The following is a 27,365-nucleotide window of genomic DNA, read 5'->3' on the forward strand; positions in this document are numbered from 1 at the left end:
ATCTGCCTGGTTTTTTGTTGCGTGAGAAATCCCTGCCCTGGGTCTGCGACGTGGGAGGCTGCATCGTCTGGGCGCTGCAGAGCAGCGGGGCTGGGGGGGGCCCTGGGAGCAGCTGTGGGGAGGGGGAAGCACCCACGGCCCCTTCCTCCCTGCTGGGGCTTTCGTTGCACATTTCAGACAGTCCGAAGGTGAGAGGAGAAGAGTAAACATGGCCTGTTAAATTAAAACCAACCTCCTCCCCTGCTGTTCTCATGGTGCGGAGTCCAGCATTCCCCAAATAACTCTGTCTTCCCACCAATGGCATTGCTGCTGCCGCTTGGCTGATGTCTGCAAAAAATGCTGGATGGCTTCAACACAAACAGACGTTGGCTCTTTTCTGCTTTCCCCCCTCCAGCCTGAGATCCCGTAACGTCACGCCGAGCCACAAAGGGCCCTGGCAGGAGGAGGCAGCTGGGGTGCAAGGGTGCTGCCTGCACCCTGCCATCCCACAGGGTCTGCCGGACCCAAAAGCAGCTCTGGCTGTTTCCTTTACTGCCATCTTTCTTCCTTATCGCGGTCCCGTGCTCGAACCAGCCCTCTTGGAGCTGGGTTTTGTTTCCTGACTTAGGGCAGAGTTTCCCAAAAGTGTCCCCCTCTGTCTCCTCCCCTTACATGCACATTCGTGGGGCCGTGCTGCTCACAACCCCCATGCTAAGGAGAGGGCTGTGCCATGTTGATGCTAAAGGCCATGGACCCCCACCTCGTCCTGGGGCCGTACTGCAACACGCTTGCCCTGGTTTTCCTCTCCGCAGGCATCTGCCGCCGGCCGCCGTGGGATTCCTCTCCACCGCCTTTCTCAGGGCCCAGCAGCCGCTGGCAAATGCTCAGCCGAGTGGAGGAAACAAATGAGCCCACCCTCCACTCCCCGCTCAGCCCCACGGAACTGGAGCATGGCCATCCCGCAGCACACGGGGGTCTCTCGGCCACCGAGGTCCCTGCAGCAGGGGTTTGGTGCAGAGCTGCCCGGGAGGGACGTGTCCCGTGGCATGCTGCTGTCACCTCCTCACTCTCCCAGCTGCAGCACGATTAAACGTGATCCCGGCTGCCCTGAGGACCTTTGGCCAGCCTGAACTTCAGCCAGGTCCTGAGGCCCAGCGGTGAAAGACACTGACAGTACCTCAGTGCCACCCTTCCTGAGTAGATGCCAGGAGCCAGGGGCCAGCTCTGCCTGACACCAGTAGCCCTGCTGCAGTGCCGGAGCAGCCTAGGCTTGCCGCTGCCTTGCTCTGCCCTGGCTGACCCGAAACCCCAGGATCTCACACTCTTGTAACCCCCTGTAGCCACTTCTGCTTCCGAGCCTGCGAGCAGAGCACATCGGGGTTGAGCAGAGCAAATTCCCCTGGGGTTTCCCCCATGTGCCCACCCTCGGGTCACCCAGCTCCGGGGTGCTGAGTGGGGGCCGGGAGCTGCTTGGGGGAGCGGGGCTGCTCTGTCATTTCCGCCGCACAGCGGGTTACCGGCGAGCGTGGCCTCCTGTGCCGCTTTCCCACGCAGTTTCAGTTTGGGGCTTTTAATTTCACTTTTGAAGCTCCGAGCATCCCTCTAGCCCTCCTCCTCGGAGCAGCGCCGGGGCCGGCAGCGGGGGCGGCATTCGAGGACCGGCCGAGGGGACGGGGAGGAAAGGGCCCCGAGAGGCCGAGGTGTGACACCGGGGATGTGCCCCGGGCGCAGCGAGGAGCGCCCTGTCCGTCTCCAGCCACCGCCGGGACTAGCGGCGGTGAACCAGGGAGGGGGGGGCGGACAGAGCCGGGTCACGAGAAGGTAGATCCAACAAGAAGAGACGGAGATGGCTCAGGGGAGGGGAGGGGAGGGAAGGGGAGGGGAGGGGAGGGGAGGGGAGGGGAGGGGAGGGGAGCGGAGCGGCCCGGCCCGGCCCCACGGACGGACGGACGGCGGCCGCAAGACCCCGGCTCCCCCCGGCACCGCGCCCGGGACGGCCCGCTGGGGAGAGCCAATATTTGCATACGCCCCGCCCCACGTCTATTTGCATAACCACGCCTCCTATATTTACATGACCACACCCAGTCTCTATCCTTATTTGGCCTGCCTCGCCCCGCCCCTCTCTCCGATTGGCGCTTCGCGCCCCGCGCCCCGCCCCGGGTATAAGAGGGGCGGCCGGGGGGCGGTGGCGCAGAGGCGCGGGCGGCGGGGACGGGCGGTTGGGACGCGGTGGCCGGTCCCGCCATGAGCAGCGGCGGGGCCACCGCGGCGCGGCTCTGCCGCCTGGAGCGGGGGCCGGACGGCTATGGCTTCCACCTGCACGGCGAGAAGGGCAAGCCGGGCCAGTTCATCCGGCTGGTGGAGCCGGGCTCCCCCGCCGAGCGCTCGGGGCTGCGGGCCGGGGACCGGCTGCTGGAGGTGGACGGTGAGAACGTGGAGCGGGAGAGCCACCAGCAGGTGGTGGAGCGCATCCGCGCCGCCGCCGGCGCCGTCAGCCTCCTCGTCGTGGACCCGGTGGCCGACGAGCAGCTCCAGAAGCGGGGAGGTACGGGAACCGAGGCCCCCGTGGGCGGCGAGCAGGCGGCCCCGGAGCCGGCCGAGCCCACGGCGCGGGAGCCCAGCGGCGGCGGCCAGCGGGTAAGATCGGCGGCCGGCGGCGGCTCGGGCGATGAAAAGTTTTCGGGGGGAGAGAAGGCTGTCGGGGAGATGTCCAGGGCTTGGGGGGGTGGGACCTACCGGTCGCCGTCGCCTTCCAGCCGGGCGAGCCGGAGCAGCAGCCGACGCGTCTCCCCGTCCTCCCCCGGGCGCCCTGTGCGGTTTCTCTCTTGGTTCGTTCTTTTTTTGCTTTGCTTTAAACACAGCTCCCCGGGAGCACCGCCCCACCCCCCGTGCCCTGTTGCTTTTCCTTTCTTATTTTAATTTTTTTTTTTTTTTTTTTTTTTTGCTTAACGTTTTTCTCTACCAGCCTTGTTGGGGGGCAAGCCGGGGCAAGCGGGTGCATGGGGCTGTTTGGACTCGTAACCCAGCAGCCCGTCGTGTCCCGGAGCCCTTCGGGCCCTCCTCGTGCTGCAGGGCTGGTGAAACGGGATGAGAAATGCTACAGGAGTGAAGGGAGTGAGCTTCGACATGCAGGTGAGCCCCTGCCCAGGGCTGGACTGAGGGCAGCTGGCATTAACACGCTCCAAAGTATAACAAAAAAGCTGTGGCAAAGGGTAATTTTTTTTTAGGGACTGTGATCGCGGGCGTTGGTGGCAGTCACTTGTGTCCTGAGTGTGTCTGGTCTCTGCTGTGGAGCGGAGATGGTGGAGCCCTTCCCGGGCTGGGGGGACCGATCCCATCGGTCAGTCCCGTGTACAGACACTTACTCATTCAGGAATGTCGGCCTTAAGCAGCGCGTGGGAGTTAGTGGTTGCACAAACAAAGAGATGTAGAAAGGTGAGGAACTGAGAAATAGCTGACCTTTCCTGCCTGGAGCAGTTCCTAAGAGACGCTCTGGGCTGCCGGAGATAATACCGCTTTTTATTTACACAGCAAAAAAGTGTGTTTGTTGTTGCAACAGAGATGGGGATGGTCTTCCTGGGAAGCAGGCTTTTGGTGTCCCCGGGGTGGGGGACCGTCTGGGGAGCCTGTATGACCTGCCCTCAAAGACCAGCTATGGTGATAATCAGTGGGATGGGCCGAGCCCCAGCTTCTGGTGCTGGTGAAGGGTTGGTGCTGCGGGGCCTTCCCAGTGCCGATGCTGAGCCCCAGGCGGACTTTGGTGCCTCTCTGAGCTGTTGTCATGTGGGGTTTTGCTGACAATCAGGTGTGTTTATTAGTTGTGTCTCCTGTTGGACTTAGCCCGATGCCGGCTGCCCGTTGTCCCCAGTTGGGCTGATCCACTGTACGGCACTGGTCTCATCCCTGCCCAGCTAAAGCACCACTCCAGCATCTCCCTGGTGGGGTTGTTCAGGTGGGAACAACCAGACTCTGCCCCTGTCCCTGCCCAGCTTGCTCACTGTCCCCCGTTGCATCCCCGGTCCCTTGGGTCTGACCATGTGCCAGGCTGCAGTGCTGCCCCTGCCGGGGAAGCGTGCCTGCCCTCCCGTATGTCATGGTGCCAGCACTCCCTCAGGGCCAGCGACACCGTCTGTGCTGTGCTTTCCGTGTCCAGATCTCTCCATGGGCTGGAAAAAATAAAAGGGATGTAGTTAATGCAGCTCAGTTAGGTCCCCTGCCGGGCTTGGGGAGCTGAGGATGTGTGGTCCCCAGGAGTGATAAGGGCCCTGCTGGTAGGGGCTGTGCCAACCAGAGCGATGGAAGAAGCCTGGGAAGCTGGAGATGCCCCATGGGCTTGGAGAGGGACTGCCCCAGTGGGAGATGCCCCTTAATCTTGGGGTGCAGCCTGTGCAGAGTTACCACAGGCGGTTTCTCTCTACACGGGAGCAGGAAGTGGGTGATGTGGGTGACATGGGGTGACATTGCCGCACAGCCCCCAACGGTTTCTCAACAGGTAGCAGGAAATCTTGCGGTTGGGGGCAGGGCAGGAGAGCGAAGGCGAGCAATTTTGGAGACATTACAGCAGCCAGATGCCATCAAGTGGAATGGGAAGATGCTGGGTGGGATGCCGAGCCAAGTCGGAGCGGGCAGACAGGGATCTTGTGGTCCCTGTCACCCTGTTCCCCTGCAGCCCTCAACAGCCCCGTCCCTGTGGGTTGGTGGGATTCACCTGGGATCACTGTGGTGGGGAGTGGGAGGTTTGCATGTGTCAGAGTTCTGTTTGCTTTACGGGGCTGGACTTGCCTTTATTTGCTTAACGAGCCTGGAGACGCTGGCTGCTGGGAGAGCTGGCCACCCGCAGCCTGCCCCTGGCCGAGCGAGGGTTTAAGCATCTCCCACCTTCAAGCAGGATCCAACCTCTCTCCAAACCCTGCTGGGTCCTGCATGGTTGGGACCACCCTGTATCAGGGGGCTCGGACACCCCTGTGGCTCCCAGGGCTGGGCATGGGCTGGGGAGGTTTTGGGGGGGTTGTAATGGACTCCCTTCTCCTTCCTATGAAACCCTGGGCATGTAAATCCCCCTGATGCTGGGGTGGAGGTTTTGAGCCTCCCTGGAGGCACCTGGGGAGCTGGTCCGTGTGTGCACCCCTCTCCTGTGGCCCTGAGCCAGCAAGGTGATGGTTTTACACCCCTGGTGCCAGCCCTGCTTCCGGGGGCCCTGTGCCACGGGGGCCGTCCCCAGCACTCGGCCGGGAGCCCTGACAGCTCGTCCTCCCCCCCCCCCCCCCCCCCACCTCCGTGTTTCCGGAGGCTTCAGCTGCTCGGGAGTGTCTTGAGAAAGTTTCATGCAAACTGCACGTTGTTAGAGCAGCACTGGCGGCTGCCAGCCCAGCACCCTGGCACGGGCTGGGGCCGCTTTTACCAGGGCAAGGCTTTTCCTCCCGGCCCCGGGCTTCCCTCTTGCAAATTTAATGCCAAATTAGAGCCCTCCCTGCCAACAATTCTCACCCTTCCTTCTAAAACCCGTGTGAGCCTCCCAGGGGTGGGTTTTGGGGTATAACAGGGAGCAGATCTCCACCCCACTCCCCATTTGGAAGCATTGCACCGGGGGTAGCTGGTGTCTAATTAGGAAATGAATTAAATTTCCTCTCAAGGCAGCTGCATGAAAAGCAGCTCCAGTCAAACGGGACGTGACGGGGATGCTGTGAGGAGGCTGCTTTGCATGCCTTTTGTATAAAGCCCGAATGCGTGTGCCAGATCTCGGGATCTGTGTGAATTTGCTGGCCCAGGCGTCCTCGGAGACGTTGTCTTTCTCTTTGAGTAACTGGGAATGCTGCTGCCGACAGGCTTGTTGCTGCTTGTAGGGCTGTGGGGAGTTTCCTGGGACTTGGGGCTTCAAAAGCTGTCCTGAAATTGCTGCTGGGGGGCTGGGAGCTGAGGAGCGGGTCCTGGCACACCGTGCAGTTGGGGTTCCTGTGTCCCTGGGGCCAATGGTCCTGCTGGGTGGCCAAAGGTGCTGGGGAGGGATGGTCCAGCACGCTCCTCGAGGTGCCTGTTCCAGGGCAGGAATAGGGATGTGATGCCGCTGAGCTCCCCATCCCAAGTTGGCATCTCTGCAGGCAGGAGATGTCCCTCTGCCACCCCCAGGTGCAGAGAGGGGTGGCACGGGATGTCCGTGCTGGGGGCTGAGTCCAGCTTCTCCTGCCACCCTCCCCACCGGAGGTTGTAATTGCTCCTAACGAGGCTCTGCCAGTTAATCCGTGCCCCAGCGCGGTGGGAGGGCTGCTGGCATTGGAGGAGAGGACGCAAAAGCTTATAGAAATTAGGGACATTTCCGTTCTGCTGTCCAGCTCCTGGCCCCGAAGCTGTGGGCATCTCTGCATCCTGGATGTCAACCCAAACCCTCTCACCTCGGTCCCTTCTGTCCAGGGGGACTTTAGGGCTGCAGGGATGCCCTGCCACGGGGTGCTTGCCCTGTGGAGGGGTAGGATATGGCAGCTGGAGGATCGGATGCATTTATATTTTTCTCTCAGAGAGACAGAACGGTGGCTGCCCGCAGGGTTTTCTGCTGGCACGAGGGGTTTGGAGAGGGCGAAGGCAGCCTGGCACGCTGGGCTGGAGGAGCTGCCAGCCGCTGGCAGGGGGATGCTGGGGGGGCAAGGTCACGGCTCAGCTGGGCTGCCCTCGCACCGGATGCTTCTGCCTTCGCCGGCTGCCTTTGAGGTCTTGGTGCCTCCCTCGCTGCCATGACCTGTCCCCCTGCCCTGAGGCATCTGGCCATCCTGCAGGGCTCCCAACTCCCCCAAATTCATGGCCCCACTGCCTCAGGAAGCCCGGGCTGCTGAGGCTTTGTTGGTACGGGTGGGAGTGAAGTCCTCCCTCCTCCTCGCCTGGGAGCGCTGCCAGCTCCGCTTGCCGGGTGCTCCCTTCGGCTTTGTCCCGAGCTATCGGCGTGGAGCAACGCCGTGGTGCTGCCAAGGGCACCGGGAGTGTGGGTGCTTGCAGAGCCCGAACCCCCTTCCCGGGGTCAGGCCAGAGCAGGGACTCGGGGAGGTGCTGCCTTCCTCCAGGCTCCACCAGCTTCTGCTTTTTGGCCTTATTTTGGGTCTTCCCTGTCCCCACCCTTGCTAGGGATTGCTGCTGGGTGGAGGGGGCAGTCACAACAGCCTGGGCATCCCGAGAACCTGCTGCTACCCGGGCAGAGCCCACAGCCCAGTGCCCTGGCATGGGGGGACCAAGGGGTGGCTGGGGTGAAGTTGAGGTGTCGCAATCCTCCACCCGGCCAGGGATCCCACTGTCGGTCTGCGGAGGAGACACCACCAGCTCCTCGGGGTGCAGCCCTGGGTTGTTGCACCGGGCATCGCCCAGCCGAGCCAGGGGTAGAGCGGGTCCTGGGTGACTGCCAGCCCTGCAGTGTCCCGGGCTCACCTTCGCTCCCCGGCAGACCCAGCTGGGTGCCTGCGTGCACCTCCCTCCCCGGGGCGTTGGCGAGCGGTGCCGGGGCGGCAGCCGGCCTTGACCTCACGGGGAAGGCGTTGTGCAAGAGGATGGGGTGTTATCATAGCATTGGGCTTAGCGATTGTCATTGCGTCACTCTGTGCCAGCACCCTAGGGACCAGGCTTTCCTGGCAGTGGGCAAAGGGGATTTCATGGTGTTTTCGGGGAGTATGCTGTACAGGGGGTGAAGAGCAGCACGGTGCAGATACGGTAAGGGAAATTCCTGCAGCGATGCTATGGGTACCAAAGGAGAAAAAACAATCTCAGAAGAAACAATAAATGTTAAACCCCCAGGTGAGGAATATTTCAGGAGCTCAAGTGCAGCTTGGCTGCTGGGAGAGCCCTACCAAAGCCCAGGAGCTGGTGGTCAAGGCAGGATCAAACCATTTTATATATAAATATGTAGCAGTGGTGGTTGGGTGCTGGGGTCAGAGCACTTCTGACAACGCTGCAGGCGGGTGGCTGGTTCGTGTCACCTGGTTCCACTGATGCTTCCTGGGCATCCCACTGACCATTGGATGAGCCAAGGCAGCTCCTGTTTGCCAAACTCCTGGGTGTGCTCCTGCTTCCCCCGCTGCTGGGCTGTGGGGAATTGCACTGTTAATGGGCTCGTGGGTAGCTGGGTACAGGGCCGTGGACATCCAGTTGGGTTCCCTGGCTCCGGGTGCTGGTGGATCCACAGGTCAGGGTGAAACCAGGCGCAGATGAGCTGGGTGTTGGCTCCTGGAGAAGTGAACATCCCACGTTGTGCTTCCTTGGTCAAGCGGGTTTCTGTTTTGCAACGGTGGAGGGTCGTGCTGGGGTGTTGGGGTGTGTTTCAGCATCAGGGCTGCTCCCTCTGGATCCCAGCTGCCTCCCCAAGCCCTGTGTGCCCCTTCCCTGCCAGCAGTGGCCGCGGGGTGCTTTGGGCTGGGGAATTCCATGGCTGGGTTTGCCATGGAGGGGGGGCTGCACCTTGCAAGGGGGTGATGGAGGGGACCTGCACTGGCGGTTGAATCTTCTCTGGTACCAAAGGCTTCCTGGGAGGGGTGGAGGTGCTTCCCAGCGACCTGGGCTGTGTTTCCTCCTCCACCTTCGCGTGGCAGTTGCAATCCTAATCCCAAAAAGAAGAGCGTGGTCTGGGGACACACATAATAACATGTTTCTTTAATGTTTCGCAGCAATTAGTGTGCCCTTCACCTAATTGATTAAGTTGAGCCTGGGATTCAGAGGGTGTTTTGGCACCCTGTGTTGCAACTTGAGGTGTCTGCGGGTGCAGGTGGCCACCGGAGGGTAGGGAGATGTCTGGTGGTCCTGGTGCTGTCCCTGGGTGTTGGGGGGTCCGGGAACACCTTTCCCACGGGCTGTCCCTGTTGCAGGAGGAGCTGCGGCCTCGGCTATGCTGCATAAAGAAGGGCCCCAATGGCTACGGCTTCAACCTGCACAGCGACAAGAGCCGCCCCGGGCAGTACGTTCGTGCCGTGGACCCCGACTCGCCGGCCGAGGCGGCGGGGCTGGCCCCCCAGGACCGCATCATCGAGGTATGGCGGGGCAAGAGGGGGGGGGCACTGCTGGCAGGGTAGGGGCATTTCCCCCAAAATCTCGGTGCTCCCTCGCATCCCGGTGCCAGGGAGGGAGCCACCCTTTGCCGGGATGGTGCGGGGTGCCCCCAGGGCTGGCGGTGACTCACGGTGCAGCCGCCCGATCTGCACCGACCTGCCGGTCCCCACCCAGGGGTGCAGCCGGGCGGGCGGCGGGGGTGCTGGGGCTGAGCACTAATTAGCCGGCTGTGGGTTAAGCAGCGGTAGGGCTGTCCCCTGCCCTGAGCAAGAGTATCCCTGGGGTGGGGCAGGCAGAGGACAAGGTGCACGGTGGCCCCAAGCCCTGCTGCCGGCCGTCACAGGGGTGGGGATGGGGTTTGTGCCAAGAGGGATGGTGACCCACGAGGGCAAGGACCGTCTGAGCTCTGACCCCGCTGCTCTCCAGGGCGTGGGGCTGCTGCCTCTTTTGGGGTGCAGCTTTGGGCTCTCTGGGAGCCGTGCCGTGACACGAGGGCTTTTTTTCCTTGCCCGTGCTGCCCACCTCCTGCACCAGCCCCGGGTCCGTGCCGTGCCGGGCGCTCCCTGCCAGCTTTGCCTGTACGATCCCGTGCTAATCACTCAAAGGAAAATCTGCTTTTAATGAGGTTTTGCTGGCTTCACTGCTAATCCGTGTGAGGCTGCGGATACCTGTGGGAGCTGTCGGGTGGCTGTGCTGGGGCTGTGACTGGTACCAAGGATGGTACCCAGCCCCTCCACGGACCTCTCGAGGGACAGATGTCTCCTGGCCCCAGTGGTGACATGGTGCCATGCCCACAGGTGAATGGGGTGTGCGTGGAGGGCAAGCAGCACGCCGATGTGGTGGCAGCCATCAAGGCAGGTGGTGATGAGACCAAGCTGCTGGTGGTGGACGTCCTCACGGATGAGTTCTTCAAGAAGTGCAAGGTGGTTCCCTCAGAGGAGCACCTCACAGGTGGGCTGGGGGCTCTGCTGCAGGGAGGACGGGGGGTTGTGCCACCTCTGTGTCACCTTGTCACGAAACCTAGGGGTTCTGGGGCAGTTCCTGAGCCCTGGGAGGTGGCAGTCTTATCACCCTGGTGCCAAGCAGCGTCGCCCAGTTTTGGCGTCTCCCTGCCCAGCTGAGGGCCCCATGCTGGGGGGGTGGTGGGGCTGATGTGGGCTCTGCAGGAAGGCAGGTTTATGGCCCCAGGTTGCACTTTGGCAGGGTTTATGGCTCAGGGAGTGAACAGGGAGCAGCTGCCCTTCGCTCTCCTCTGCAGCCTCTGATCAGCTGTGGCCACCTCCCTGTTGTCAGCGTGGTCCCCAGGAGAACGGGGTGGGGTGTCTCACTGGGCTCCACATCGTGGCTGTCATCATGTCTGGTCCCCAGCAGCATCCCCCTTGTGCTGTGGGTCTGGCTGTGAGGAGTGGGTTAAAGAATTCAGGCCCTGGGTGGTGTTGGGTGAGCACTGGCCACATGCAGCCTTTGCTGGGCACCGCTGTGCCCACCGGTGACGGGGGGCAGGTAGGAGGGGACCGAGCAAATGCATCCTCACTCAGCGCCCATGTCCTCACCATGCAGGTCCCTTGCCAGAACCAGTTGCCAATGGCGATATAGAGAAGGTAAGAGAGCCTCATCTTGCTTTTAATCCCATCTATGCCAGTCTCTGGGCCGGGACCCTGCCTGTTTAGGTGTCTCCCCTGTCCTCTGCCTGTGGGTGGGTGATGCCACCAGGGACCACAGTGCTCCCAGGCTGCCACATGGGCAGGTGTCACCAGGAAGGGGACCGGGAACTGGTCCCTCCCAGGTAGGGGGTTGCCTGTGGGGCTGTGTGTCATGGAGGTGGCTGCAATGCCTTCCTCCTCCATCCTCATGATGCTGCAGGGAAGCAGCATCCAGCCCTGAAGCCACCCTCCTCTTCCTCTCCAGGGCAGTCAGGCCAGGGTTTAATCCCTCCCCGCCCTGGATGGGCAGTGCTGGAGGTATTTATGAGCTTGGAGCTCACAGGGGATTATGTGTAGGGAGGATGGATTTTGTGGTCCCCTGGGTGGGACTTGCAGCTTCGGGGGCTGTTCCCAACCCCCAGGGCTGGAGCTGCCCTGCTCACACTCCCTCCCTGCTACCTTCCCCCAGGAAAACGGCGGAGAGCCACGGTCCAACTCGGTGTCCGAGAGCCCGTCCAGTCCCGGGCCACTGGCTGTGTCCCCCAACTCCACTGACACCCACAGCGAGGTAGGGCTGGGGATACCGGGGGGAGGTGGTGGCTGGAAAGCAGGGTCTGGGCTGAGCACCCACCGTGGGGCTGTCCTGGGGGGACACAGTGAGGCTGACGCAGCCTCTCGCCCCCCAGCCCAACACGCAGGAGGTTGACAAGCGCCATTCAGCATCCGGCTCCATCCTGGACCTCGACATCCCGCTGGCAGTGGCCAAGGAGCGGGCGCACCAGAAGCGCAGCAGCAAGCGGGCACCCCAGATGGACTGGAGCAAGAAAAACGAACTGTTCAGCAACCTGTGAAGGCCCTGGGGTGGAGGTGAGGGTCCACCAGCCCCCCCACCCCCCTGGCTTCGCTCCCACCTCTCCTGCATCCCCCTCCTCCCCGTTACAGGCTCCCGGTGGGGATGTGGGGCTGCTCCCCACCACTCTGACCTGAGGGATGGGGCTCGGTGGCTAGCAAGCATTCCTGCAGCGGGGTCCTGGGCAGTGGTTTTAAGCTAGAGAGAGCTGGGGGGGCTGCCCCCAGCCACGAGCCCATCCCCGGGGTGTTCTTCCAGCCCTGCCTTGAAGCCCTGCACACCCCGCTAGGCACAAGCAGGGGTTTGGGGGTGGATCTTTTGTTCCCTGGTTCTTCCCCCACCCCAAACCCCATCTCTATTTGAGCTCCCTCCCTCCCCCCCTCCCCAAATTGCCCTTTAACTGCAAAACTTGTTTTAGTGAATTTTAGCAACCCCCTCCTGCCCGGCCACCAAACACAGCGATTCCTCTCTGGGTTGTTTGAGCCCCGCCTGGCAAGCTCCGTCCACGCTCCTGTCCCTTCACTTCCCGGATCCCAGGGGGTGCAAGGAGGGACAGGGGTGCCCAGCGTAGCAGGGAGCCCCCAGCCCCCTGCCCCTGGGGCTGTTCTGGGAGAGGAGAGGGTGTCTGGAGCCAGCGCACCAAGCAATAATTATCTCCTTTGCTCCCGCTCACTCCTGGAGACAGAGCTGATCAGGGTTTGAATCCGACACTGTTTAATTTAAAGGCTTCTCAATAGACTGCTTTTTTTTTTTTTCCAAAATAAGAGTTTTCCAATCACACTGTTTATTTTTTTTTCTTTTTAAAAAACTGTATTTTGTGGAAATTCTTCCTGTGAATGTTTTGTTTCTGTGTTTTGCGATCGGGTGTTGTTCATACTGTCCAGCTCAAGAGAAATTCTGTTTACTGGAATAAACCTTCCTGACTTCATGTGTCCGGTTTAAGGCTAAATCCTTCCAAAGCCCAAGGGAGTGGGGGCTCGCTGGGGGCTCACCGTGCTGCCGGGGCTGGGGGAAGAGGCAGGCAACACTGCAAGTGGTGGGGGACACCAGGGCTGGTTTGGGTGCTCCCTCAGCACCCTGTGGAGCCAGGCTGGGGGGGACGGGGGGAGTCGGGGAGGGTTAATGCCTCAGGGTGATTAAAGGGCTCTAATCCCCTGGGGAGTGCGGGCGGGTGCGTGTGTGATGTGAGGCTCTAATCTGTGTCTGCTGGCCTGGTTGGAGGGCAGCAGCTCTGCTAGGGGCAGCCCAAATCTACCCTCAGCCCCTCTGGGGGGTTCTGGGGTGAGACTGAGCCCCAGGGTTGCATCCTGGACTGGGGAAGGCAGAGGTACTGGTGGGGAGAGGGTGGCTTGCCCCTTTAAATTGATGGATCTTAGCCCTGTCTGGGGAGCGAAGCAGGGCAGAGAGGTGTTTCAGGGTGGGGTTGGTGATGGTGCCACAGCTGGAAGTGGCTGGGGACCCAGCACAGTGGGGCCAGGATGTCCTCAGGGCTCTGCCACCCTGCCCACTTCCCAGGGCTATTTTTAAGCCCGTGCGGGGCAGCTTGTACACGGCCAAGCTAAACCCTGCTGCCACAGCAGGCGACCAGGGGGGCACACTGTGCCTGGGGGGCTTGGCAGGGCCAAGCTGTTGGTACCATAACTGTACCAGGGAGGGTGGGATGGTGGCTTCCCAGGGACAAGGCAGGGCTGTGCTCTCAGCAGTGGCTGTGGCATGCTGTGGACCTGCAGCCCTGGCCTCTGCCCAGCATCTTTGCTTCCTCCCCTTCTGCACGCTCTTGTTTTGTGCTTCGAGCCTCCAGACAAGCCCCTCTACCTGAGCAGATGAGTGGTCACACAGGTTTGCAGCTCAAATGATGCCCAAGTGGCCAAGTGCCACCAGCTCTGCGGGGAACATGCATGTCACTCCTCCCTGGAAGCTGGGGCGGGGGGAGCCCATTTCAACCTGCCTCATCCTCCAAAGTTGTGTCCTCTGCAGCGGCGCTGCTGAGCAGAGGTAAGCCCCTGTCCCCTCCTTTCCCACCCTCACCCCTTTGGGGACAGCAGGATGTCCCTGCCTGGGATGGAGTGTGATGCCGTGAGCTGGGGCTGCCCATGCGGGGCAGGAGTGGGGGCACCCGACCAGTACCAGGCACATCCTTTGCCTTTTTGCCTGGTCAGAGCCTGGGGACTGGTTCCCTGTGGGATCCTTGGTTGAGCCCTGCCGGGTTTTGCCCCCCTCAGCCCGGGGAAGGGCTGTGGCTCCGGGACAGACCCAACTTTGTTTCAGGTTGCCAGGGCAAAGGCTTTTCCCAGCCGCCCACGGAGGCGGGGGAGCGCGCTGGCGTTGCCGGGGGACTGGGGATGCCAAGCCGGGAGCTCGCCGGCTCCAGAGCAACCGGCCGGGCACGGGGAGCCGCAGCAGGGCCGGGGAGGGCTGCACGGTTTTGCTGTGCCCCCCCCTCAGCCCTGGCAGAGGTTAAAAGAAATTATTTTTTCCCACCTTGGTCACTTTTTAGGGGAGCAAATCCCACCCCAGCTACATCTCTCCTGCCAGTCTGACCTTGCTCTGCCGGCAGAGGGGTGAAAAGCTCCACGGAAGGAGCAGTTCACCCGGTGGGTTCTGCAAATCTCGTTCTGGGGGACAAAATCCATCCCTGCCTGCAGCAGGTGACAAAGAGCACGAGGATTAGCAGCCCTCGTCATGGTAATCCCAGCTGCAAGTAGAGCCGCTCTTCACTTTATTACCGCATGAAGCTTTCCCTACAACTAAATCCACACTAAATGCTTGCTGTTTAAAATACCACGATACGCTGTTCCCACACTTGGTTTTAATATTAGTCACAGGAATAATGCATTTAAATGAACTAAAATTGGAAAACTAAAACCCCCAGGCCCTAAAAATACGGGCACAGCAACAGTAAAAATTCCACAGCCTACCAGTCTCTGATAAAAACACCCCTGGGCAAATCTGAAAGCTATTACCCGATACTTTGCAATTGGAACAAATAACTTCTGGTCTAGAATTAGCCATTACAGCTGCTATTGCAGTGGGAAAACACGCAGGAGCGTCAGTTATCCTCCTTACCTTCTGTCCTCTCCTCTTAGCGAGCTTCCCTGCTGCGGCGAGCACACTGCCTTGGGCAGGGGAGGTCAGGCTAAACAACTGCGTTAAACAGTCTGTCCAGTGGGAGTCAGGCAAGTGCCTCTTCTTCAGCAACAGATCTCATAAACAGCACAGCGGAAGCCGGCTGGCCAACTCCTCCCCTAAATACATCTGTCCCCAGTAAGATTTCACCCCCCCCGCCACGTTCATCGTACCGAAGAGCAGCGAAAGGAGCCTCCTGGCCCAGCAGAGCAAGTCCTGAGCTCCTTGAAGACAGGGATCACTAATGTTATCTCCTTTCAGTTGCGTTCTCCTCCTCCTTACTTTTCATAAAAGCAGCCTGGTAAAACGACGTGCAGTATCCCTTCACTGATGGCCTGAGGTTTCCAGGTCCACACTCTTTAACAGGCAGCAGCGTGCCAAAGCACGGTCCCGAAACTCAGCATGGGGTTTTGTCTCAGCAGCCTCTGGCAGCTGCCGGTTCCCCCTGTTACGCAGCCGTCGTGGTGAGGCTCTGCTCTGCTCCACTCTCGGTTGGCTGATATCAATAATTTTCATCACTTGCCCTTTGGTTGTGCTGACCCACACCTGAGCTGCTCACTTCCAGGACCCAGCAGCATCCTCCCTGCAGCCCACCACACCCCAGAAAAATAGGGTTCAAAGAATCTCTGCTGTGCTTTACAACTTCTAACCACCCTTTCAGCAGCCAAAGCGAGCAGCCGAGCCACACTGCTCCCAGACAGCTCTGGGAAAACCTCAGATTTTTGTCAGCGTTTTTATTCAAGAGAAGACAGACTGAGCTACCAGCGCACTGAGACTGCCTCTGTTGAGCTGATGAATCCTGCTCTATGGGCAGCGGAAGAAAGAACAGTGGGTGCTGCTTGTCCAGAAACTGGTCACACCAGGAATCAATTAACTGCTGGTGATTTTAGGCTCTGCTGGAACAGCATGTTAAGGTTACAGTCATTCCTGGTCCAGCCTGTGAATTAGTGGCTGTTCTCCAGGTCCAAATTTCAGGCAGTATTCCTGGCTGATGCAACAAGGTGCGAAGTTGACATGATGACAAAGTACTCAAAGGAGACAGATGAGAACAGTTAAGTGCAGCATTAGCTCACTGGTGTCCTCCACAGCCAGACCTGGCAGCAGCGTCCTGCTCCTCCCTGGAAACCAGGCCCGTGTCTGGATGTGTCTGTCAGGTCTCCGGCACCCCAGCTGGCAGCTTCGGTTCAACATAGCTCTTCTCTTCCACGTGATTTGTCTGTTCCAGGAGCCACCGTCTCTCCTGGTCACTAACATCCAGCCTCAGCGTCACCTCTTGGAAAACGCTGTTCACAGCAACCTGTATCATACAGAGGAAAAGCAACTCAGTACTGGTCACAGGGCCAATGCTACTCACGTTCTCTGGGTAGGAGACAGGCTGTGGTTACCGCACCTCCTTAAAATGAAGCTTTTTGAACATGCAGATACTGGCTTCATTTTCCTGACCAATCTTAGCCTCAAATTTGGTGATCCCCAGGTTTCTCACTCCTGCAAAAGAAACCAAAAGAGAAGCATTTCCATTACCTGCTCATCTACCACATCTATGAAAGGACAGGACTCCAATTTCTGGGGCACATACATCCCTTACTGCCCTGTCTGTATCACTAGGAATATCCCAACTGTACTCCCGTTCCCATGTGCTGAGCCACCCTTACCATAGGACATCATCATCAGAGTTGCCTCCTTGCCAAACCCTCTGCCTCGGTAGCTGGGCTCTGAAAGAGAGCGCCACAGAAGTCAGTATCCAGTTATCCAGACAAACCTGCCATGCTGGATGCTTTTCAGAAGAGACTGTGAGCTGGACCAGCAAAGGATGCTGATCAGGGCTGAAGAGCCATGGCAAAGCAATGAGAATAAAAAGCTGCTGTATGTAACATCTGTCTGCAGCTGGCTTTAGCCACAGCGACAAAGGTGCAAGCTACAAAGCAGAACTTGACCTGCGATCATAATTTCAATCTCGCCCAAAGTCGGATCCTCAGCGTCGGTGAGGAAGAGATTGACGTCCCCCACCATGCAGTCCTCATCCGCACACGCCTGCCCAGACCACCGCTGCGTGTCCAGCACAATGAAGGTGCACTCTGGGGAAAACAAAAACGTCTTCAGGGCATGCTGAGAATTATTCACAGATTACTGAAGGATGAAATTAAAGGCATGCAATGGACAGAGGAAAAACAGCTTCCACATATTAACGGTGAGGAAGAGCTAATAATTAGGCCTCCTGTGCCAGGTGTGCCTGCTCACATCCCAAGAAATATAAGAAATATTCTGAAAAACCCGTTGTGAGGGTGACGTAGACACTAAGACTAGAAACAGCCTATTTAAGGAGCGTGAAAACTTTCACCCTATGACTGAGATGTCCCAGCCTTGTCTTGCTCTGCAGCAAGTTTGGGCAAAGAATTGTTTGGTGCACAAGAGACTGAGACCTGATGATTCACCTAGTCCATATTATTTTTGCTTTTAGTAAGACTTTTAATGCCAGCTAAGACAAATGTTCCAGACTGAGGTCTTTGCCAGCCTCAGTATTTTGCAGCTCACTATATTTCTACCAGGCTTTTATGGGCAGTGAATTATTACCTGTAGGAGAGCCAGGGAACCAATTCAGTCAGCACACCTCAACCAGGTAATTATAAAGTCATTCGATTTCTCAAGGAAAAATACAACCCCCTTCCACCTTTTTACGATGATCAGACCTGGTGAGTGTTGACCATGCAGCAGCAGCTCAGCAGATAATGCTGTGGGATGTAAATATCTGTAAACTTTGAAAAACTGTGTACATAAAAAGGACACTAACATCCTCGGACACTCTCTACTTCCCTGAGCATATACCAGCTATAAACAGAAAGCCAGTTCAAAGCTACTGTTGTAAAAGGTCTCACATCCCCTCTGCTTCAACAAATACAGCTTGCTCACCAGGCGCTCTCAGCCCATTGTGGGCCCTTTACAGGACAGAAGGGACCTGCTCACCACTCCCACCCACCCACCCTTAGAAAATGTTCTAAGATCCTCACTGTCTGCGTCGTCCCGCCAGCTGCGCTGCATCTCATACTCCTGCTCCAGGCTGAGTGGTTCCGAGGCGGTGAGGCGCTGCAGCTCCTCCGACTGCATCCACTCATGGTACCTGACAACAGGACCCAGAACCAAATCACTGCCTGAGCTACAGCATCACAGTCTGATTTCCACAAGTGCTCTGAGAATCAGACTGTCATAAACCAGTTCTGGAAACACTAGCCTGCCATTCAAGGCAACTTAAAAGTATCCACAAGCCTCTCTCCCTTATCTAACACAGGAATTGGTGTTCTCCATGGAAATTTAGCAAGTTTGTCCATCCTGTAGCTTTCTTTGAAGAGTGCCTGATGCAAATGATGTTTTTAAAAGTACTGAGCATTGAGTTCTGGTGCATTTTATCCCAATTGAGATTGATACAGCATCTTTCATGCACTGACGAAGTGACTAATACTGGCATCTTTGTGCTGAGGCTGCAGCTGCCCAGGCCAGCACTTTACAAACTGCCTGCAGGCCTGCTTCTAATTTATCAAATATCCATCTGGCTTTACGCATTGAAGTTTTGCTCTTCCACTGTCATTAGGGAAAGGTATCAATGAACAAGAGAACTGTCAGCGCTTCACTCACAGACAGGTATTTCCCTTTCCATGGGGCCATAGGGGCACAGATGAAGTTCTCTTTGTCAGCAAAGAGCACAGACCTGCCAGGGACGCTGCTACAGGGCATGGAGGGCAAAACTGATTGCCTTTCTATGAGTGCACTTTCAGCTGCATGGCTCCCAGGGGAAAGAGGGCCCTGCAGCTCTCAAGCCAACACCCTTTCTGAACACCATGCCTCCTTTAAAAAGAGGAGTGAAGCAGACAGTGTAGAGTATCAGAGGAAGACAGAAGCCACATACCGAGGCACGTGTGCAGATGTGTATGGCACCAGGGTCACCCTCTGTCCTTGCAGCACAGTGTTCTGGTTAATCTTCATGGCCTGTGCACTGAGAGAGAGATGGAACACCCCACTTGCTGTCTCCAGCAAGGCCAAGGGATGGGACAGCACCCCCGGGAGCCAGTGGAGGCCACTCTCACTGTGTGGACAGGCCCCAGCTCATACCAATCCCCCACACAGCAACATTCCCGCATCCTCCTTCCTCCCCCCCCTACCCAGGGCAGGGCTTTATCAGTGCTGAGTGCCCTCGGGGTCCAACAGCGGCCGGGGGTCTGCCCTGACAGACGCCACTTAGCACTTTGTGACTCAGATGGTGGTGGAGCAACCTTCCTCTCACACACCTCGGGCCTCGGGGAAACACGGGGCTGGGGGAAGATCCGGGGCCTGAGGGGGAAACGGGGGCCTGAGGGGGAAACGGGGGCCTGAGGGGGGAACACGACCTGAGGGGAAATGCTGGGCCTGAGAGGTGATCGGGGCCTGAGGGGAGATCGGGGGCCTGAGGGGACCCCTGGGGCTGAGGGGAGCCGCAGGCCCGAGGGGTCCCCGATACCAGAGCAAACCTCTTCCCGCCGCGGCGCCCTTCCGCTCATGCGCAGAGCCCCGCCCACCTCCCCGCCCCGAGCGGCGCAGGCGTCATTGTCCCGCCCCTTCTCCTTCCCCGCCCCGAGCGGTGCGCACGTGACTGCGGCGCCCAATCGCGGCCCGCGCATTCGCCCCGCCCCCGCCCCGCCCCGCCGCGTCCCGGGAGCCGGTCACGTGCGCGGAAGGGCCTCGGTGGGCGGCGCGTGCGCTGTAAGTGTCCTCCCCCCCCCCCTCCCACGAGAAAAGAGGCGGGGCTGCCGGCACGAGCCGCCGCCGATGAGGTACTGGGGGGGGATCCCCGTGAGGGTAAAGCGCGGGGTGAGTCCTGGGGGCTTGTCCCGTAGGCGAGGCCAGGCCAGGCCTGCGGGGGGTCCCAGTGTGGGGCGGCGGTGGTGGGCTGGAGCGACGAGGCCCCGGCGGGGGAAGAAGGCCCCTGGGCCATGGGGGGCATCGACGGGGCGGGAGGTTTCCCCTGGGAGGGCGGGTTGGGCGAATAGCGCAGCCAGCTGGGGAGCAGGCCCCCGGGGGGCTCTGGAGGTCTTGGTGGGCTGCAGGCCCTGGGGTAGGGCCCCTCCCGGGCTGGGGTGGGTGCCCCGCAGAAGGACGGTGTCCTTGTGCCCCTGGTCGTGCTGCTTCCTCTTGGCTTCTTGGGGTTGGCCCCAGGGGTGTGAGTCGAGGTCTGTTGTAAAAGGTGATGTTTGGCCCCTTCTTCTGAGGGCTGGGCTGGTTGTGGCCAGGGTGAGCTCTGCTGCCGGAGTCACTTCTGTCAGCTGGTGTGACCGGGTGTGAGCTTACGAGCCGTTTGGGTTTTTGAGTAGTGCTTTGAGCTTGCGAAGTTTGTGCTGAGGATTTGTCCTAGTTGGTGTGGCTAAGTGGGAGCATACGTAGATGAAATTTGGTAGAGCTCTTAAACAATTCAGCTATGCCTAATTATTTATATACTCGGAAAACTTTCAGAACACTTGGGTTCTTCCACTTGCCTGTAGTTTTTCTAAGACAATGTGAAGTTCCCTAAATAATTCTGCTTTGGAAACGTTGGTACATGTAACAAAACTTCTTGGGTTTTTTTATAGGTCCAGTATTTTCGTTTGCCTGCTGATTGCTTCACTCGAGATTATGATGAGAGACTGTAGGCTGGTTTTAGGTTGTTTTTTTACAGCTTTTTTACAGCAGGAGGCACGTGCTGTCTAAGAGTAGTAGTTGTGTGAGAAGCAGCAGTATGAGATCATCCCCAAGGCAGGCATTCTTCCTCTTAAGCTTTTAGCGTCTGAAACAGCCCCTCTGGCTGTTTGAAGAAGGTGAAGTTTGGTCATCGCGTGCTGTGGAAAGGCAGAGCCTTTTGGTTACTTTTAAACTAGTTTAACAGGTACGAGAACTTTTGAGTAGAATATTGAACCAAGTGCTGCTGGTGAGTGGGGTATATCTGTCCGAAGTGCAAGATCCTGCTGAAATCCTCTTTTGTTCAAATATTAGAAGACCGATGTCCAAAAACTGACTCCTGAGTTCCTCCTCTTTCCGACAAAGCTAACACAAACTTTATGATGCTTCCCTAGGTTAAAGGCAATAGAAGTTGAGAACACCCTCCTCGCTTTGCTCTGAGCACCCCCCCCCGCCCCCATCTTCAACATGGCTGGTGGCATTACTGACACAGGAGAGCTTTACTCTCCCTACGTAAGTACTGCTGTTTGTGGCTTTGCTCGCAAGCAAAAAACCTCTTTTTACAACATGTTTTCATTTCCTGCTTCCCCATGGACATAGCCTCAGTGTTTCAAGAGATGATGGAGGTCAAAGGTACTTAAAAATGCTTAGTACTTGTTGGGGTTTTTTTCACATCACAAATAACTCTATATACTGTAAAGGGACAATGTCTGCTTAAGGAATAGTTCTAAAAGTGTTAAAAAGAGCTTCATACTCTTGCATCCTTCTATCCACTTTCCTTACCTTTTGTCAATGTTTCCATCAACCCAAATTGTTACTTGAAGCTCCCATAAACAGCAGGGATTGGGACATGGAAACTGTCCCGTTTTGCTTCTCTTTTTTGGCTTTAAGAAATTCAGAGGGAAATGTTATATAAAGTTTACTTATTTGTAGCTGTTGTAGTAATTTGTTTTAAACCACTTCACTTGTAACCAGTAATCAAGATGTTTCTTCCTTGTATTGTGGTGACCTGTAAAATTTCAGAGCCAATTACTGCTTTACCACGTTACTGGAAATACTGGTTTTTATAGCCATGGGTGTTCATATAATGTCAGCTCTTAAAAACAGCGCTTTGCAAACATCTTATTTTTTTTTCTGAAGTGAACTCACTAAATATAGAACCAGTCCTGAAATCTGTGTGTTGGCTTTCAAATACTTTAAAACTTTCATCCCTGTGTTAAGGATTGAATTTAGAAGAACTGGTTATTAGGCTGCAGAAATAGGTCACAACTGAGAAAATAGAGAACAAGACAGTAATGGGGACGTCTGGACTGTAAAGGATTAGTGTCACCTGCTCTTACGTTGTTATGTTAACGTTGCATGAATTTCTTGAAGTCTAGTCTCAAAGGCTATGACTCTTTCCCTGAAGATGTCTAGCCAGACTGACTACACGGGCACCATTCTCATCTCCGTCTACTTGACCAAAGTCAAGGAAAATCACCTGAGGTTTTCTTTCAAGAGTCCTTCACTGAAGAGTGAGTCATGGCCCTGGGCACTTGAGTTGTGCTCAGGGAATGACAGCTCTGCCAGCTGAATGAAAAGAACTTTCCTGCAAGGTGCAATGGCTGATTTATATATTTATTTTTTTCATCCTTCTGGGAGACTCATCAAAAGATGAATTTACTGTGCTTGTGTCAGTGAATGTAGGGCAGGAGTGCTCACAGGGTCTCTGGGGAATAGTTCTCCTGATATTAATTGCTCCACACCCAGAAAAGTGTTCTCGGACACAGTTCTTCAGTGGCTCTCCTCTAGAGAGATTCTGACCTATATATATAAAAAAAACCCAAAACCAACTTTGGGGCAATTTTTGATCTTGGATTCAGCTAAGTTTATAGTCTGGGGGCGGGTAGCGTCCCTATCCAGGTGCACAGTTATCTTTTGCCCCTGGGCAGAAAAAAGCTCATTGCCAGAGGGGATAAAATCCTTTCCCTTCCAGAAATAAAATCCCTTCTTCAGAGTGTGCTCAGCTGCCTGCTGGTAAAATGTCAAGCAGGCTTTGAATTAGAATTCTGTTTGGATATTTCCTGCTTGATTAAGAGTAAAGAACAACAAGAGGATCTTAACTGTAACTCATGTACGTAGTCATAACCACATAGCTTCAGATCAGAAAATAAGGAGAGACCCCAGCCCACAGTGTAGACTCTTCTGGTAGAAGGATTTGAAAACAAACAAACAAAAAGCTCATGTGCTTTCTAACTTTAAAAGTTGGAAAGAAAATAAAAAAATAAAATTGAAAAATGGAGAGGAATATCAGTTTCTCTGGAGTTGTGCTGACACTCACTTTGTTCACTTTGGTTACCTGTCCGCTCCTATATTCATTCCTAGCATGGGCTTGCTCAAAGATTGCTCTCTTCACTTGAATCAGTGTGCATGTGAGGTGTCTTGGATGATCTCTGGCACAGTTGCAAACTCTCACGTTGGATGATGTGGATGATTGCAGGTTGGTCTGGTTTACATGTTCAACCTCATCGTGGGGACAGGAGCCTTAACCATGCCAAAGGCCTTTGCAACAGCAGGGTGGCTCGTCAGCCTCGTTCTCCTGATGTTCCTGGGATTTATGAGGTAGGATGTGAGTACATGTCTTTAGGGGGCTGGGGGGTTCAGCCGGGTGGAGTTGTAAGGACAGTGCTAAGATTATTGCTGCTTTTCTGAGTGATCCTGTCCCTCTGCTGCTTGAGTGTTGGTCTCTGCAGCTGTGTTGCCTGTAGACCTTATTTGGAGGCATTTTCTGACTGCCAGCAGTATGGTGCTACATCCTGTCTCCTGACTGATGGGAAAGATGTTTTCTCTAGTCCAGAGTATTCTGGGACCTTTCTCCCAGCTTCCTTTTTTTGACACTGTCCTCCCTGCGGATACATCCCAAGCTTGCCTCTGTCACGGATCGGTTCCCCAAACACTAACCAAGTCACAGCTGACACAGGTTCATTTCTCTGCCTTGTGACTTGCAGATGTGGTGCAGATCTGGTGTGTTAGTTTTCTCTTGGCTTCAGGTAATGCCCTGGGCAGCTGCAAGTGTGTCAGGAAAACAAATTACTGTGTGGCCAGGCCGGTCTTACTCCCCTCACGCACCTTTGCTGCTTGAGACCTTGGAGCTGCTCTCACGATTTTCACGCTGACTGGCTATGAGCTTCTGCCCAGATGTCTCCTTGCTGGAGCAGCAGGTGGAGCTGAAGGCTGTTGATACAGCACTGATGTCTAAGTAGATATAAATAGAATTGCCGTCTTCTGAGGGACTGTGAATCCCTGCTTGCTTCTTGCTTGCTTTTAAAACAAAGTAAAACAAAATCCCTTCCTGCTGTTTGTAAGAATGAAATTTAGAAGTTCCTGTCATGTTGGTAACCAGCTCTGTCAGCCTGAATGTGCCTTTGATTTGGAGGCAGTGCTTTTCGGGTTGTTAGGTGCTGCTATGCAGAGGTGCTGTACGGCCAGTACTGACTGTAGTGATGCTTGTAAGTTCCCCACCTCAAAGCTGTATGCCGCAAAGGCTTGACAAAATGTAAACTGTGGGACCACCAGCAACTGGGAGCTTTGGAAGCAGTTCCTTTTAGATATATTAGTTCAAAAGTGTAAATTAAGTCTGTGAAACTCAGCACCAGCAGATGATCCTTCAAGGTCAGCAGAAGAGCACAAGCCTCCAAAACTGCACCGGCTTAAATTGAGAAAACACAGCTCAAAGTGCTACGTGCCTTGGGAGCTGCGTTGCCCTGTTGTGTTTTTTTTTTTCCAGTGCTTGTGACTTCCTTCTGCCTGCTGGGGACCCTTCCGCGCAAGAAAAGTCTATGCAGAAATTGCCACATGTGCCTCAGGACAGGGCTGCTTGCTTTTATTCTTGCAAAACTAATCTCTCATTTGAGCTTGATAAAGGAGTCCAGTTCCTGAAGCAGTGAGAAACCACTTAAAGCCTTAAATAAGATTGATTTTGAGGTTGTGGGGTTTTTCTTGTTATAGTACTGTTTTTAGCTGAGATAATGATATTCCTTCCACTGGTGGCTCTTGCTGTCTCCCTGGGCAGCTTTTTCCCTGACCTTTAGCGAAGTATATTTGCATGCACGTGTTATCTGCCCCATGGTCTTCTGTCGCTGCTTTGCTTCTGATGCCATTTATAAGATTCTTTAAGGGACCACAGTACCTTTGCCACAGACACTAATAGACAAGCTTCACAATATTACTGTGTTAGTCCAAGGCCCTAGAAAGAGGAGGGTCCTCTTGCCACCTTCAATCCATAGAAACGCTAGGGAGGTGCCTTATAGGTATCTGAAGTGGTTTTTTTATATCTGAAGGTCTCTTATATTTTACTGCATTTTGTGGTCTGCTTGAACACCTCAATCTCAAGGACAGAAAGAAGCAGCAAATTGAGATGAAACACTGTACCAAAACTGCAGGGGGGGGAAGGAGTTGGTGAAAAGGTTGTTTTGGTTTGTTTCTTTGCTTCTATAAACAGATGAGAATAATTCTCCATCTCTGTGCAGTGATAGTTCTTAACTACTATTGGTATCAATTGAATTTCTCTCTCTAGCTATATGACTACAACCTTTGTGGTAGAAGCCATGGCTGCTGCGAATGCCCAGCTGCGATGGAAGAGAATGGAAAAACACAAGGTTTGTGTGGGGTTTAATTTTCCATTTTTTTTCTTGTTCTTTTATCCTGTAGGACTTGCCTGAAATTCCTCTGCATCTTTGCCTTGCCTCACTTGTAACTCTAAAGGAATAAATTTCTACTGTACTTAATTTGCCATATAAAACATGGCTGTTGGTTCCTTGTAGGGTTGCTCATTAAAGACAGGATTTTCTGCTCCTGCTTTGAAAAATCTCTTGTGCTGTTCACATTTCTCACTGATTGTGCTCTCCTTGCCCAGAAGCGCTGCTTGGTGAACGTGGAGAGGTGGCAGCCAATATATCGGTGCCATTTGGAGTACGCTGAGGTCTATAAATCCTTACTGATCTCAGGTCACTTAACTGGGACAAGCTGGAATGTCCTTGCTGCCACTTGGGCTGTATCCCAGGGAGTGGACAGTCCTTGCTGTAAAATATACTTCTGGCTTCTTGGATCCTGGCTTTAGTGGTTTTTCTGGATCAGCGCAAAGGCATAATTGTTTGCACTGATTTAGATCCCTGCCTGTATGTTAGTGGGTTGGAGTTATGAGGTGGAAGTGTCTGTTCTGACTGGCTAAGACTATATACATGTGGGGTTTTTTCACCAGTTCTGCAGATCTATCAGAAGTTTAACTTCCTTGTGGCACATATCACTGCATGAATTTGACACTGTTGCAGTATGTGTGAGCTGCTAGGACAGCAGAGCCTGTCACTGACTTTAGCCTGCTTTGGTAGTGCCCTCTTCTGCTCTCCACAGCGTCCCAAGCCTGGGTCAAGGGCTCCCTGGTATTGCCTTTGGTTGCATGTCCTGCCCATCCCTGTTTGGGACCTTTGTTTGAGTTTCTGGAAGTGGGAGTGTGACACTGGTGGTGCCACAGCCTGTACTGTGTGTAGCAGATATCCCAGCAGCGGTCTGGTCTTTAATTCCAGGAGGATGATGAAGATGAGGATTCTTCCTCTGGAGTATCTGACAGTGATGTACTCCTCCATGATGGCTACGAGCGAGCAGAGACACGACCTATCCTGTCAGTTCGTAAGTACCCAGTTCAGTTTTCACTGGATCTGAGACCTCTTCTTTGCAGACAGTGGGCTCTAGCAAGCGGAGCAGGACTCTTCTGTCCATTTCACCCTCAATTCCACACGTTCACATCCCAAATTCCTTAGCATTTGCGAGATAAGACTCATTGAGAATTCAGTTCACCTTCTACAGTCTGATAAAGATCTTTTCCTTCTAGGTCACTAAGATGAGAACATCTTACTTTGAAAACACTTTTAAATAAACTTCAGCAGAGTAATTGGACCAGTGACTCTGCAGCTCTGGAGTCATACATACCCTCATTCAAACTGTTGTTAGAGCTTCTTGAGCGTGTTCAGATAGTCTGGCCTCTGGGTTTATTAGAGGGACTTGTTGAAACACTTGTCATTTTCAACTTACAGAGAGACGTGGTTCACCCAATATCTTTGAAATCACTGAGAGAGTGGAAATGGGCCAGATGGCTTCTATGTTCTTCAATAAAGGTAAGTGATTCACATTTTCAGAAGTCCCTTCAGGTCCCCCTGCATGTTGTGTATGGCTCTTCCTTAAGTTTGCATGCTTCTCAGTGTGGGTTTGCATCCTGAGTTTGTGATGATTACACCCAGAAACATCATTCCTACTCTCTGTGGACTGCAGTCATCCCCTTATGTTGTGTTTCTAGAAAGAGTGTTTATGGGCCACGTGGCCTGGAATCTGCATGAAGGAGAGGGTGCTGTGGTCATAGCAGAACTAGCCAAAATACTGCAGGTTATGAGCCCAGTGTAAGTTGGTGCCTTTTCCACTGCCCTTAACCTAACTCGGAATCGCTTCTATCCTCTGATCTTCCCTGTCTAAAGCAGTAGAGCCCAGCTGAGTGTTCGCTAGTTCCATCTTGGTTGTAGCATTTGAAAATAAGGTGTTTGGGCTTCCCTGAACCCTGTAAGTATCAGGTTGAAGGGGAGAGACTTCTGGGGAGAGCTTCTGAGAATTGCCTGTGTCTGGGGAGTCACCAAGAGAGCTGCTGGGATGTGAACTGCTGGAAGAGTCCCTGGTGTGCATATGATAGGCAGATGTCTTGTCTTTTTGCTTTTAAATCTCTTGTATGCCAGGGAAAAAACTTGTAACTGTACTGCAATAACGCCATATCCATTGCTGCATATGATAGAAATGCAAACTACAGTGTTAGGTATTCTGAAACTGGGAAAACAGTACATTTGAAATGCTGTGCAGAGCCAGAAAATCATCAGACACCATGGTTGTGCAGTTTTGAGCCTGTCAGGCCCCATTTCTTGTGGAAAGTGACATTTTCTCTCGCTCGCTGGCCACCTTACAAAGACGCGATGGGCTGGTTTTTTCCATTACATTACATCAGCTTCATGCCAATGTAAGACTTGCCTTTGAAGGACAGATGGCCTTAAGGAATGAAGATT

At 55.2% G+C, this 27,365-nt stretch overlaps 3 protein-coding genes across 3 annotated transcripts in view; 2 read left to right on the forward strand and 1 right to left on the reverse strand.

Annotated features, from left to right (window-relative positions):
- The first annotated feature begins 2,223 nt into the window (after positions 1–2,223).
- NHERF1 (NHERF family PDZ scaffold protein 1) lies at positions 2,224–12,417 on the forward strand. The gene is made up of 6 exons (XM_074160217.1): positions 2,224–2,616; positions 8,814–8,975; positions 9,792–9,945; positions 10,555–10,595; positions 11,107–11,205; positions 11,324–12,417. Exons 1-6 carry the CDS (start codon positions 2,224–2,226, stop codon positions 11,486–11,488), a joined length of 1,014 nt encoding a protein of 337 aa, XP_074016318.1. The 3' UTR covers positions 11,489–12,417.
- Positions 12,418–14,276: 1,859 nt separating this feature from the next.
- Positions 14,277–19,161, reverse strand: NAT9 (N-acetyltransferase 9). The gene is made up of 7 exons (XM_074160125.1): positions 19,110–19,161; positions 18,512–18,598; positions 17,619–17,728; positions 16,548–16,688; positions 16,266–16,325; positions 16,004–16,098; positions 14,277–15,910 (listed from the first exon to the last, which is right to left on the reverse strand). Exons 2-7 carry the CDS (start codon positions 18,586–18,588, stop codon positions 15,764–15,766), a joined length of 630 nt encoding a protein of 209 aa, XP_074016226.1. The 5' UTR covers positions 18,589–18,598; positions 19,110–19,161; the 3' UTR covers positions 14,277–15,763.
- A 1,596-nt stretch (positions 19,162–20,757) lies between these two features.
- The window catches only part of TMEM104 (transmembrane protein 104), a 40,571-nt gene continuing 33,963 nt past the window's right edge, over positions 20,758–27,365 (forward strand). Inside the window, exons 1-5 of the mRNA XM_074160285.1 lie at positions 20,758–20,802; positions 22,769–22,890; positions 24,845–24,926; positions 25,854–25,953; positions 26,358–26,438. Of these exons, the coding sequence (XP_074016386.1) occupies positions 20,758–20,802; positions 22,769–22,890; positions 24,845–24,926; positions 25,854–25,953; positions 26,358–26,438 (430 nt within the window). The remainder of the gene's footprint in view (positions 20,803–22,768; positions 22,891–24,844; positions 24,927–25,853; positions 25,954–26,357; positions 26,439–27,365) is intronic.

The sequence above is a fragment of the Numenius arquata genome, chromosome 17, assembly GCF_964106895.1.
Source record: "Numenius arquata chromosome 17, bNumArq3.hap1.1, whole genome shotgun sequence".
Lineage (NCBI taxonomy): Eukaryota > Metazoa > Chordata > Aves > Charadriiformes > Scolopacidae > Numenius > Numenius arquata.

Excerpts from the sequence above, each read along its gene's own strand:
- NHERF1 (XM_074160217.1), top strand. The coding sequence starts at position 2,224 with ATGAGCAGCGGCGGGGCCACCGCGGCGCGGCTCTGCCGCCTGGAGCGG. Across the intron at positions 8,976-9,791 it reads CCCAGGACCGCATCATCGAG|GTGAATGGGGTGTGCGTGGA; the intron begins GTATGGCGGGGC and ends CCATGCCCACAG. Across the intron at positions 11,206-11,323 it reads CCACTGACACCCACAGCGAG|CCCAACACGCAGGAGGTTGA; the intron begins GTAGGGCTGGGG and ends CTCGCCCCCCAG.
- NAT9 (XM_074160125.1), bottom strand. The coding sequence starts at position 18,588 with ATGAAGATTAACCAGAACACTGTGCTGCAAGGACAGAGGGTGACCCTG. Across the intron at positions 16,326-16,547 it reads GATTGAAATTATGATCGCAG|AGCCCAGCTACCGAGGCAGA; the intron begins GTCAAGTTCTGC and ends GCTCTCTTTCAG. Across the intron at positions 15,911-16,003 it reads AAAAGCTTCATTTTAAGGAG|GTTGCTGTGAACAGCGTTTT; the intron begins GTGCGGTAACCA and ends TGTATGATACAG.